The 14158-nt window shown below is 40.7% G+C and overlaps 1 protein-coding gene across 1 annotated transcript in view; it reads left to right on the forward strand.

The window, feature by feature from the left end:
* Window positions 1-14158, forward strand: part of LOC145402180 (uncharacterized) — a 145200-nt gene that overhangs the window by 42858 nt on the left and 88184 nt on the right. The window contains exon 4 of the mRNA XM_080274296.1: window positions 813-1015. Coding sequence (XP_080130422.1) covers window positions 813-1015 — 203 coding nt within the window. The remainder of the gene's footprint in view (window positions 1-812; window positions 1016-14158) is intronic.

A 14158-nucleotide genomic window follows, 5' to 3' on the forward strand; every position in this document is an offset into this window, starting at 1 on the left:
AAGAAAAATATAAATTCTTTCCCACTATCTTCAATATGTTTCTTTTTCTTTTGTTCACTCTCACATCAATAACAATTCCCACATTTTTTCGTTCACCTTATTTTCTCCCTGATTTTCGAATTTTTTCATCTTATTTCGCGTGGCTTAGTGGTAAAGACAATGCTATGGCTCTACCTTTTCTGTAGCACTTCTTCGTGACTGGCATCATATTCTGGTGTTAATGTTTTGAGATGATGATGGTGATGATGAATGTGTTGGTGGTGGTGATGATGATGATGATGATGATGATAATAATAATAATAATGATAATAATAATAATAATAATAATAATGTTTTATCTGCATTTTCTTTCATTTTCCTTCTAACTCTCCACAAACCCTCTAACACTCCCTCCAATCTTCTCTCCATTCTAACCTCAAACTCTCCTTCTAACCCTTCTAACTCTCCACACACCCTCTAACACTCCCTCCAATCTTCTCTCCATTCTAACCTCAAACTCTCCTTCTAACCCTTCTAACTCTCCACACACCCTCTAACTCTCCTTTCTAACCCCAAACTCTCCTTCTAACTCTCCTTTCTAACCTCTAACTCTCCTTCTAACCCTTCTAACTCTCCACACACCCTCTAACACTCCCTCCAATCTTCTAACTCTCCCTTCTAACCTCTAACTCTCCTTCTAACCCTTCTAACTCTCCACACACCCTCTAACTCTCCTTTCTAACCCCAAACTCTCCTTCTAACTCTCCTTTCTAACCTCTAACTCTCCTTCTAACCCTTCTAACTCTCCACACACCCTCTAACTCTCCGCACAGGCTAAAGGCGAGTGACGCAGGCCGATACACATGCCGGGTGGACTTCATGCGCGCGCAGAGCACCACCCGCGCAGCGCAGTTGAGGGTGGTGGCGCCCGTGGAGAGTCTGGTGATCCGGGACGGCCAGGGGAGGGTGGTACCTAGGGGCTTAAGTCCTATACCTGAGGGCGGCACTCTCAACCTTACCTGCACCGCTAAGGGAGGTACGTGGCAAGTTTATATCTATCATTTATATATTTTTTTTTATCTTTTTATCTATATTCGTGTATTTTTTAGCTCTATCTTTTTTATCTTTTATCTCTACTTTATCTTTTTATCTATCTTTATCTATTTGAGTATCTTTTCTTGATCTTTTATCTATTTGAGTATCTTTTCTTGATCTCTCTTATCTATTTGAGTATCTTTTTATATCTTTTTATCTATTTGAGTATCTTTTTGACCTCTTATCTACGTATCTTTTTTATCTATCTTTTTTCTTTTTATCTATCTGGGTAAGTAATCTATTTGGCTTTATCTATTTATCTATCTATCGGTCTAGTTTTATCCATGTCTGTACCTTCGTCTATCTATTTATACATCCATCTGTCTATCTATCTATATCTCTGTCTATCTGAAGGGAGGGAGGAGACACGAGGAAAGGAGAGAGGGAGGGGGGAAGGGGAAGGAGGATAGAGGGAGTGGGAAGGGAGGGGGTATAGGGGAGGGAGGGCAGGGAGGAGTGACAGGGGAAGGGGGAGGGAGAGAGAGAGAGAGAGGGGGGGGAGGGGGGAGAGGTCAACAGTTTCAAAAGGAGGAAAGTTACGAAGAGGAGGGGAGGGGAGGGGAGGGAGGAGGAGGGGGAGAGAACTCTAAATCTTACTTAGTACGCAAGTTAGAGAGAGAGAGAGAGACAGAGAGAGAGAGAGAAATTGAAGGTGGGTTGGAGGGAGAAGTTGGAGAAAGACGATACGAAGGCAGAGAAAGTTAGGTGGAGGGAGGGAGGCAAAAATAGATTGAGAGAGAGAGAGAGAGAGAGAGAGAGAGAGAGAGAGAGAGGAAGAAGAAAGTAAGTTGGTGCAAAGGTGGTGGAGATGGAAGGAAGGAATGAAGGAAGGAAGAATGAAGACAGAGGGAAGGAAAGGAAGAAAGATGAAGGACGGGAGGAAAGAACGAAGGAAGGAAGGAATGAAAGGGGTGGGAAGGAGAAATGATGGAAGATAAGGATGAAGGGATGGAGAGAATACAGAAAGGAAGAAGGATGGAAGAAGGGAGAGAGAGTGAGAAAAATAGGGAGGAAAGAGGGAGGGAGGGAGGGGGGCAGGGAGGGAAGGAAGGAGAGAGAGGGAGAAAAACAGGGAGGGAGGGAGGGAGGAAATAAGTAGTCAGTAAGGAGAATGTAAGAAGACAAGAAAGAGAGGGAACTACCACGATTACCACCACCACCACTACCACCATTACCACCACCACTACCACCATTACCACCACCACCACCACCACTACCACCATTACCACCACTACTACCAGCACCACTACCACCATTACCACCACTACTATCATTATCACCACTACCACCACCACCACCACCACAATCACCACATTTTTATACCATCTCTTAAAGATAATCACACGCTGCCCCACCGCGCCTCTCTCTCTCTCTCTCTCTCTCAACCATACCCTCCACCTCTTTCTTACCTTCCTATCTTTCTTCCCTCCTTCCTTCTCACCTCCCTCCCTCCCTCCTTCTCTCTCTCTCTCAGGTATAATAACAGAGCTCCGGCAGGTAACATGTAATTATCCCTCATTAACCTCGCACCTGTGAGGCCACGACAGGTGTGCTGAGAGAGAGAGAGAGAGAGAGAGAGAGAGAGAGAGAGAGAACTTGTAATTGTGCCTAATTAACCTCGCACCTGTGAAGTTAGGACAGGTGTGTGTGTGTGTGTGTGTGTGTGTGTGTGTGTGTGTGTAACTTTTCCCATCTCCCTCTTTCTACTTTCTCCCTCGTTTCTTCCCTCCCTCCTCCCCCTCCCTCCCCCATATATTTCATCACACCTTCCCTTCCTCTCTCCATTATTTTCGTAACTCCCTCCCTCCCTTATTTTCTTAACTCCCTACCTTCTCCCTCCCTCCCCCTCATTACACTCACCTGTTAATTAGGGCAGGTGAGGCACGGCCCAGGTAATCAAGGGCTGTGTAGGTAGGCAGGGGGTAGGCAGGAAGGTAGGTAGGTAGGTAGGTAGGTAGATAGGCAGCCTGGCAGGCAGTAAGTAGGTAGGTAGGTAGGTAAGTAGGTAAGTAGGCAGACAGGCAGGCAGGTAGGTAGGCAGGTGGATAGGTGGGTGGGTAGGTAGGTAGGTGAGTAGGTAGGTAGGTGGGTAGGTAGGTAGGTAGGTAGGTAGGTGGGTAGGTAGGTAGGCGGGTAGGTAGGTAAGGAGGTAGGAAGGAAGGTAGGAAGGAAGGAAGGAAGGAAGGAAGAAAAAAAAAGGAAAGAATGCATGGGAGGGAGGGAGGGAGAGAATGAGGGAGGGAGGAAGGGAGGGAAGGAAGGAGGGAGGGAAAGGTTAAAATCCACACTCATCATATCAACCACTATTTTCTTCCTCCCTCCCTCCCTTACCTGCCTCACTTCCTTCTCTCCTTTCTTTTATTCTATAGTTCTTTCTTCATTTTCTCTCTCTCTCTCTCTCTCTCTCTCTCTCTCTCTCTCTCTATTTATCTAATCTCTTCTTCTATATCTCTTTATCTTTCTTTTTTCCTCTCTCTCTCTCTCGATCATTCCTCAATTCTTCAAAACACAACAAAAACAAGAAAACAATGAGAAAAACAAGAAACAAACAATAACAACAGCCAAAACAACCTTATTAATCAACTAGAAAAACAAGAAAGAAAATTAATTCCTTCCGAAACAAAACAACTTACTTATAAAAACAAAAACAAGAGCCACGATAATCATACAAGGTGAAGAATGAAGGAACGAGGAGGAGGAGGAAGAGGAGGAGGAGGAAGAAGGAAGAATAAGTGACGGTGAATAAGAAAAAGGAGGAGGAGGAAGAGAAAGAGGAGGAGGAGGAGGGGGGAGGAAAAAGGAAGATGGTGAATAATAAGAAAAAGGAGGAGGAAGAAGAGGAGGAGGAGGAGGAGGAGGAGGAGGAGGAGGAGGAAGAAGAAGAAGAAGAAGAGGAGGAGGAGGAGGAGGAGGAATAAGTGACGGTGAATAAGAAGAAAAAGGAGGAGGAGGAAGAGGAGGAGAAGAGGAAGAGGAGGAGGGGGGAGGAAAAAGGAAGATGTTGAATAATAAGAAAAAGGAGGAGGAGGAGAAGGAGGAGGAGGAAGAAGAGGAGGAGGAGGAAGAGGAGGAGGAGGAAGAAGAAGAAGAGGAGGAGGAGGAGGAGGAACAACAACAACAACACGTCTGGTACTTGTGTCTTTGTTAAGTTGTAAAAAACGACCTACTTATGGCACTTGAGAGAGAGAGAGAGAGAGAGAGAGAGAGAGAGAGAGAGAAAGAGAGAGAGAGGTGGTGGTGAGAGGAGAAAAAAAAGTGTGTGTGTGTGTGTGTGTGTGTGTGAGAGAGAGAGAGAGAATCAAAATGGCGTCAAGTGGGCCAGTTTGTAATCAAGAAGCCCTGACTCACTCTCTCTCTCTCTCTCTCTCTCTCTACTTTAAGGATCGAACCAGCATGGGTGAGGATAAGGGGAGAAAACATTACGGCTCTCCTCACCTCACCTCCTAATCACCCCCCCAACACACGCTAGGTCACCCCAGGTCATCTTACATGGTCACACGAGGGAGACTGATCTACGCTCGTACCCCTAACACCTTTTCCTCATTGATTTATTTTGCTTATTACACCTTCCTGCCCTCTACTGTGTTACATAAATTCTTCCAATATCGCCACTGCATAAATGACGTACAAAAGGAATATTAACCAGTCAAATCCAAAAATAAACCGCTATAGAAAAGGCGTTAGGGAGAACACTACAACTACTACTACTATTACTGCTATTACTATTACTACTATTGCTGTTACTACTACTACTACTATTACCACTAGTACCGCTACAATTACTATTACTACCATAACTACCACTACCACTACTATTAGCAAAGGGCGCCATCTTCCGCGAAAGGGTAACAACATAGCCTGTCAGCCTTTGGTTCCTTCTTTACAAAAATAAAAAAAAAGTCCATCACTAAAAAAAAAATCTAATTCTCTCTCCATCAACCACCCACACCATCGATCACCCCGCCCCGTAATCACCTTCCTCACCTCCTTAATTAAGCCTAATGACCCGGTAATTGCATGAAGAATTGTCCTGAGCCGGGGTTAAGTTGGGAAGGTTCGGCGCCTCATTGCAATCTCGGTTCCTGCGGTCGCCGAGTCGAGTTAATTTCCAGACGGCTTGGTTTTGGGTGCATTTCGGCGCTCGTGGTTAATTCGGGAATATTAGATTTTCGCCGAACCGGGATGAATAGCCGAAAGCGTAACGTGAGACGAATGCTCCCAGCGGAATGTAAACACAGAGCACGTGGTTGGATGGATGTAAACAAACCAAAAACGCGAGGGAGATTATTTTTTTATGAGAGAGAGAGAGAGAGAGAGAGAGAGAGAGAGAGAGGACAAAGGAAAGGAGGAAAATGGAAAGAGGGACGAAAGAATGAGATTACGTGTGTGTGTGTGTGTGTGTGTGTGTGTGTGTGTGTGTGTGTGTGTGTGTCGGGGGAGGAATGAGGTAAAAATTATAAACACGGGAGAGGGAATTATTAGAACGCTCGCAAAATTTTATAGGAAAGCAAAATAATAATAATAACAATAATAAATAATAATAATGTAAGTCTAGTAAAAAGAAATATAGAAAAGAAAAACCACAAAATCATTAAACAGAAAATCAAAACGAGTAAAAAATTAATGAGGATCAATAAAGATAAGGAAGAAAAAAAAAAAACAAAACAATAAAGGAAAATAATAAAAAATACAATTGGAAAATAAAAAGGAAGTTTGGAAATTAACTGAACACCATCACATAAAAAAATATATATAAACTTGACGCATAAAAATATAATAAAGACGAAAAGAGAGAGAGAGAGAGAGAGAGAGAGAGAGAGAGAGAGAGAGAGAGAGAGAGAGAGAGAGAGAGACGTCCTTACCAAAAAATGAAAAAAAATATCCAAAAAAATAATTATAATGTGGAAAAAAAAAGTGCTGTGGTTAAAGACGAAATATATGAGGGTAATTAAGCGGTAATGACAAGGGTTGTGGGTTTAATTAGGTGTTTATGTAGCGTTAATGGGGTGTGGAGGATAATGTTATTTGACAAGTTATTAGCGGAGGAGGGGCTAAGGAGGGAAAGGGAGGGAGGGAGGGAGAGCTGAGAGGAGAGGAAAAAGAAATAAGACGGAAAGAGGGGGAAAAAAAATACGTGAGGAGAGCGAAAGACAGAATGAAAGGAAACCGGAGGAAAAAAACAGGAATAAGAGGGAGAGGAAATGAAATACGTAATGAGAGAGAGAGAGAGAGAGAGAGAGAGAGAGAGAGAGAGAGAGAGAGAGAGAGAGAGAGAGAGAGACGAAAGAAAAAGTGTGAAATTACAGAACACAGCTGGGGAGGGAGAAAAAGAGGAAAAAAGAGAGGAGGACATATTAGAGAGAGAGAGAGAGAGAGAGAGAGAGAGGGTGCAGGCAATACTGGCCATTTGAGAAGGTATGTAAAAATAGATAAAACCATCTAGGTAAACAGGTAACCATACGCATAAATACACAGGTAGATTGATAGATGGATAAATAGACATGACGATAGATAAAAACGATAAACAGAATAAATATAAGGAAGACAGACAGATACATAGATAGACAGGTAGATAGATAGAGATAGCATGGAGAGAAAAAAAAATAACGATAGATAAGCAAGTAGACAAAACACATATGTACATTAACAGACACACACACACACACACACACACAGGAAACAACCCCAAATTCCGTTAATGGAGACGAACCTTTATGGAACACAAGCACAGGTCAGACAAAATACAATCGGCCGAACGATAAGATATGAGAGAAGAGGCGCTAAATAAGGGAATAAACAGGGGCCGAACGAAACAATATAAAAAAGAGACATTGGCCCCGTAAATCAAGGGAAGTGAGCGAAACAATATGAAAAAGAGGAGAGACCGGCCCCGTAAATCAAGGGAAGCGAACGAAACAATATGAAAAACAGGAGAGATCGGCCCCGTAAATCAAGGGATACAAGTGAACGAAATAATGTGGGAAGAGGCGAAACTGAGCCCGTGAATTAGAGCTAAAGACGAAAAGTGAACGAAACAAAATGAAACAGGAGAAACTGACCCCATACATTAAGAACTTAAGGTGATGAAAAGTGAACGAAACAAAGTGAAACGGGGCGAAGACGAGAACGTAAATTAAAGATACGTGGGTAAGGTGAACGAAACAAAAAGAAAATGGTGGAATACGAAAATAAAGAAAAAATAAATTAATACGAAAAGTAAAGAAAATTGGAGGATGATAAAATGAAATACGAAAATAAAGGAAGAGAAAAAAAGAAAAAAAATGGGAAATAGTGAAATATGGAAACTAATAATGTAAATGCGAAAGTAAAAAAATTTGAACGAAAATAAAGACAAACTAAAAACAAACCTAATGACTAAATGGCCTGATAGACAACGTGAAGAATGGCCTAATAAAGAGGTGAAAATGACCTAAGAATATAAAGACAGTGAAAATGACCCAAGGAAATAAAGACAAGGTGAAAATGACCCAAGAAAAGAAAGACAAAGTGAAAATGACCCAAGAAAATAAAGACCAGGTGAAAGTGACCTAATAAAGACAGGGTGAAAATGACCCAAGAAATTAAAGACAAGGTGAAAATGACCCAAGAAAATAAACAGTGAAAATGACCTTAGAAAAAGTGAAAATGACCCAAGATAATAAAGACAAAATGAAAAAAGGAATATGGGAATAAATGAAATAAAATGAAAGACGAAATACGAAAGATGGAAATAACAATAAAATGAAAGAAAATACAAAAATAAGGAAAATTAATATATGAAATACGGAAATAAAGGAAAAAAAATGAAAGCTGAACTGCAAAAATAAAATGACGCGAAAAGAAATTGGAAATAAATACGGAAATAAGGGTGACTGAACGATGAAATACGGAAATAAAGGAGACGAGAAAATATGGAAATAAAGGAAAATATAATAAAAACGAAAATATAGAATAAGTATAAAAAAAAATAACAAACTGACAGATAGTGAAAAATAAAATAGGGAAAAAGTCAAATCTAAAGAAATGGTAAAAAAAAAAAAATAATAATAATAATAATAATAATAATAGTAACAATAATAGTAATAATAATAATAGTAACAATAATAATAATAACGTAAAAATAAAGTGACAATAAAACAAAACTAAATACAAACTTAAAAATGAAAGTGAAAAATAAAAAAAAATAACAGCAAAGGAAATTAAGAACGAAAATATAAAAAAAAATGAGTACCTTAAATAAAAAAAATAAAAAAAAAACAAAAGCTAAATAATACAAAAAACGAAAAACTAAAAAACTAAGAAAAAGGCGAAAAAATAGAAGAAATCATTTAGCAGGGGGGAAATAAACAGGCGTGAGCGAAAAGCAACGAAACAATAAGGGAAAGAGGCGAGCCAGCACGCGTCTGTAATTACTTAGCGAAGAATTACTGCAAATGAACGAAACAAAACGGGAAGGCAAACACTAAAAGCACTGACGCTGAAGAGAAAGAGCGAAATAGTGGAAACCAAGAGCGAAGAGATGTGAAACTGAACGAAACAAAGTGAAATAGATGAAATAATTGAATATGGAACGAGGAAAAATGAATAACGAAACAAAGTGAAATGAAGAAAATAGATTACCTTAATACATAAAAAAAAATGAACGAAAATATATGAAAATGAATGAGTGAAATTATCGAAATGAAACAAAATGAAAAACTAAAGGGGCGAAAATCTACGAAGTATATTGAAATAATAATAATAATAATCTCGGAAACAAATAATAATGATAATAATGTCAAACTATATAATAATAATAATTAGTCTGAAACTGATAATAATAATAATGATAATAAACCTTGAATCTAAAATAATAATAATAATAATAATAATAATAATAATAACCGTAGCTCTAATATATAACCCAAGACTCGGCCATTACACGATAATTATTGACAACACAACGAAGACACTGAAAAATATATAACTTCCACCCAATAATTCCCGCGAGTGAACGAAGATATGAAAAAGCACTAAAACTGAACGAAACAAAATGGGAAATTCTCGTTGACAATGATTTAATGTCCGAGGTTAATTGAAATAAGAACGAAAGTAAAAAAAATAATAATATACACTAGGCCATAACACCTGAAAGTGAGCGAAAAGATAAGAGAATAACCCCACAGGTGAACGAAACAATCTGAAACATATCAGGTGGGGGGAAAATGAGGTGAGCGATAATCAGTGAAACGGAGCCAGATTATACACTGAAAATTGGTGAAACTATATGAAAAGAAACGAAATGAGAGAGAGAGAGAGAGAGAGGGGGGGGCAAGGAAATTAAAAAAATTAAGCGAAATATATTGAAAAAGGCATGAATCAGAGAGAGAGAGAGAGAGAGAGAGAGGAAAAATGAAGAGGTGAAATATACTAAAAAAGGCATAAATAAAAGAGAGAGAGAGAGAGAGAGAGAGAGAGAGAGAGAGAGAGGAAAAATGAAGAGGTGAAATATACTAAAAAGGGCATGAATCAAGAGAGAGAGAGAGAGAGAGAGAGAGAGAGAGAGAGCAAGGAAATAAACGAAAAGAAAATATATTGAAAAAGGCACGAATCAGCGGTGGAAAAAACGAAAAACAGTAAAAATCAACGAAGAAAAAAGAAAAACGAAAATATTTGAGAACAGTGTACAATGGAGGGGAAAATGAGTGGCTGTGAGCGAAAGAAAATGAAAAGGCTTTAGAAAATGAGAGAGAGAGAGAGAGAGAGAGAGAGAGAGAGAGAGAGAGAGAGAGAGAGGGGAAGGGGGCTTAAAATCTGCAACACTGTAGCACTAGCAATATTAGTGGAAATGAACGAAGCAAAATGAAACAGACGAGTGAACATTATGACAATATTAGTGAAGGAAATCCTGAACTCAAGGCAAATAATTATGGAAGTGAACGAAATAAAAAGAAACAGCTTAAAAAATTAATGTAGTAATTGCAGTTAACGAAAAGTGAAATCGTGAGAAAAAGCTGTTAATAATTGTTAGTGAACGATACAAAAAGACAATGGACGATAAATTTTGGAAAGGAATTATAAAACACGAGTAATAACAGAAATGGAGGTGAACGAAGCAAACTGAAACAACGCATTAAGTCTGGAGGGTAGAGTGAACGAAACAAAATTAAAATAAACAAAAAAATCAGACGAGGGTCAAAAGTGAACGAAACAAAATGAAAAACTACAATTTCATTTTTGTCCATTATGAAACTGAACGAAACATTGTGCAAACGAGACGAAACTTTTTAACACTAAGACCAAATTGGGAAAGTTGCCTTTTTTATGAGGTTACGCAACATTTTCCTTTTAGTGATTTATCCTATTAATTTTTTTGTACTTTTTGTTTCGTATTTTTGGGTATTTTTGTGTTTTTAGTAACGGTGAGACGTTACTTAACATCTTTCTTGTAGTGACTTATTATTTCTATTACGTTTTTTGTAACGATGATATGTGCTGAGAGAGAGAGAGAGAGAGAGAGAGAGAGAGGGGGGGGCGGGAGGGGTACAACAAGCCACATGTAACTGACCATTAGAGAGAGAGAGAGAGAGAGAGAGAGAGAGAGAGAAAGGGTGCAACAAGCCATATATAACTGACAATTATAAAACACACACACACACACACACACACACACACACACACGCCGAGCGAAACAGAAAAAATGCGAAGCCAAATGAGACAAAAACACGTGAACGAAACAATATGAAAAACACCTATTCAACTCCCAAGGCAGCCCGGAAACTCCCCCTCTATAAAAAGAAACGTGAACGAAACAAACTGAAACTGACTAAACAATGAAGACCCGGTTAATGAGCCAGGTGTAGTGACTCAGGTGAAGGTGAACGAAACAACGTGCACGTGAACGAAACATTATGGAAAAGGATAACTGAGCGAAACCTTATCAAGCGAACGAAAAATTCTCACAACTGAACGAAACAAAACTACGAAACCCTCAAGAAGTAAACGAATTATGAAAATAGACGAAAATGATACAAACTGGACGAACCATTAGCAAACAAGAAGCGGTGTCAAGGCCGAGCAAACCCGTCCCCGGCAGTCATTTTAGTGCTGACATAAACGCAACAGGATATCTAGTCAAAGATGTCACATATCAAATTTGGAGTAAATCGGGTGAAAACTGACGATTTTATGCCCATTTGAAATTTTGGGCCCGACCCACCTGACACTGACCCCCCTACCTCTAACTGGGGTGTGTGTGACCCCCTGATGTAATGAGGCGTGTTATAGGATGCAGATTTGAAAGATGCACCTTTAGGTTTGGGTATCATGTCGCTGTGACGAATTTGAAAGGAGTCATGGCGTAAACACGATTTTTACCAGTCCCCGTTTTTTTTTTTTCTTTTTTTGAGTTGGGGGGGGGCTAATTTGGCCCAAAATTGAATCTGTTGATCAAAAGGTCACAGCCCATCATCCTGTAATTATAGTCAACATCGCACCAGTACCGGTAGTTATCGCGTAAAGTTAACAGACAAAACAGGAAGACAAACTGAGCGAAAACAATACCCTTCCCCAAGTCCCTCCAGGGCGGGAAAAAAAAAAAAAAAAAGCGAGCTGAACGAAACATTATGAAAACCCCAACAGATGAACGAAACATTATGACAAACCTAAAAAACTGAGACGTTTAGCATGTTCCCTTCTCGTAAATTACTTCAAAATTCTTCCACCTGAACACACCTGAGTTTACCTGTGTGATTAGAAGAGACGAAGATTAGCACCTTAAGTTTCTCTTTACCCTCTCGTCGTGGGAACAACTCTAGCACTTCGCGGAGAGAGAGAGAGAGAGAGAGAGAGAGAGAGAGAGAGAGAGAGAGAGAGAGTTAATGAGTAGAGGACAATGGGGCAATAAAGAGATAATGAGGGAGGGGGGAGGTGCATGAACGAAACTTTATGAAAAACCTTAGAAAACATAAGAAAAAAAAGAACAGTGAACGAATACGAAACGAACAGAAAACCACGAACGAAACATTATGAAACACTCCACGTCCTCTCCAACACATGAAACATACGCACAAGCCTGGAAACGCGATCGAAGCAATATGAAACAGATCGAAACAATATGAAATGGAACGATATATAAAGAAAAATCCAAATAATTTCCGAAAAGAACAGAGAGAGAGAGAGAGAGAGAGAGAGAGAGAGAGTCCTAAAGAGGTAATGAGAGGCGGAGTGAGCTAATTACTTGAATATCGAGATAATTAACCTGATAAAGAAGAGTCATTTATTAACGACACCTTGACTTGTCCAGGGCGTGTGTGTGTGTGTGTGTGTGTGAGAGAGAGAGAGAGAGAGAGAGAGAGACGGGTGTCTTATTCTCTCTCCCATCCACTCTTCCCTTCTGTTTCCCTCCCTCGCTCGCTCCCTCCCTCCCTCTCTCTCTCTCTCTCTTACACAACAAAAAAGACCATTTATGAGAGAAATATCACCACTGGCCTGCCTCTCTCTCTCTCTCTCTTATATCCTGTCTTCCTGTTATCTCCTTTTCACTTTCTCCCTCCCTCCCTATCTACCTACCTCCTTCCCTCCCTCTCTGTCTATCTACCTACCGACCTACCTACTTACCTAAATACCTACCTACCTTTCCACTCCCTACCTACCTCCCTACCTACCTACCAGACCCTCCCGACAGAAACAGATTTATACCTCACTTCGGTACACGGCCGTAAGTGCGCCCGAGGGAGGCAGGGAGAGGCAGAGGGAGGCAGGGACAGGCAGAGGGAGGCAAGGGAGAGGCAGGGGAGAGGAAGGCAGGGAGAGGCAGGGGAGAGGAAGAGTCTGGAAGGGTGAGGCAAGGGAAAGGGAGGGGGAGGCAGAGGGAGGCAAGGGGGAGAGAGAGAGAGAGGGAGGACGAGTCAGGCAGGGGAGGCAGCGAGAAACAGGGTTAGGCAGGGGTGAGGCAGGGATATTTGAAGACATAAATGCTGGGAGGTGTGTGTGTGTGTGTGTGTGTGTGTGTGTGTGTGTGTGTGTGTGAGAGAGAGAGGGAAACATGAGGCAGGAAGTAAAGAAAAACAATATTATTACTTTACTAAAAACAGAACAGGGAACTCTCTCTCTCTCAGCTCTTCTTTCTCTCTACATTATTATTCTCCCTTCTTTCTTTCCCTCCCTCCTTCTTCCTACCTTTACCCCTATCCTTCCTTCCTTCCCTCCCTCCTTCTTCCTATCTTTACCCCTATCCTTCTTTCCTTCCTTCTCTCCCTCCCTCCTTCAATAATGTCATAGTGTTCATCTATTATCTATCATTAACCTACTCCTATACCCCTGAGAGAGAGAGAGAGAGAGAGAGAGTTTAATCTTTCGCTTTTTCTTCCCTTGTTACTTCCTTTTCTCCTCCTCCCTCCTCCTCTTCTTGTTCCTCCTCCTCCTTCACCTCTTCCTTCGACAATACTGCTTCTTGTACTTCCTTCCCTCCTTCCAGCCATCCATCCTTCCTTCCCTCCGTCTTTCATTTTTCCTCCATTATATTTTCTTATACAGTACTATTATCTTCCTTCCCTCCCTCCATCCTTCCTTCCCTCCCTCTCTCCCTCCCTCCTTCCTTCCTTCCTTCCCTCCCTCCCTCCTTCCTTCCTACTCACTCGTGTAAAGGAGCTTTGATTAAAGGGCGATAGTTGTGGTAGTTGTGGTGGTAATGGTGGTGGTAGTTGTGGTAGTAATGGTGGTGGTGGTAGTTGTGGTTGATAGTGGTATTTGGGGCTAACGGTGGTAGTTGTGGTAGTAATGGTGGTGGTGGTGGTAGTTGGGGTAGTAATTGTGGTGGTGGTAGTTGTGGTAGTATTGATGGTGGTGGTAGTTGTAGTAGTAGTAATGATGGTGGTGGTGGTAATTGTGGGAATAATGATGGAGGTGGTGGTGGTTGTGATAGTTATGGTGGTAGTTGTGATAGTGGTGGTAATGGTGGTAGTGCAGGTGGTGGTAACGGTGGTAGTTGTGGTGATATATCCACCTGTCTACCTATCTATCGATCTATCTATCTATCTACCTACCTACCTACCTATCAATCTATCTCATGTAAGCGTCCATGTCTACCTGTTTCTATCTATCG

The sequence above is a fragment of the Coenobita brevimanus genome, chromosome 57, assembly GCF_032717465.1.
Source record: "Coenobita brevimanus isolate Jiangsu-jjx chromosome 57, ASM3271746v2, whole genome shotgun sequence".
Taxonomy (NCBI): domain Eukaryota; kingdom Metazoa; phylum Arthropoda; class Malacostraca; order Decapoda; family Coenobitidae; genus Coenobita; species Coenobita brevimanus.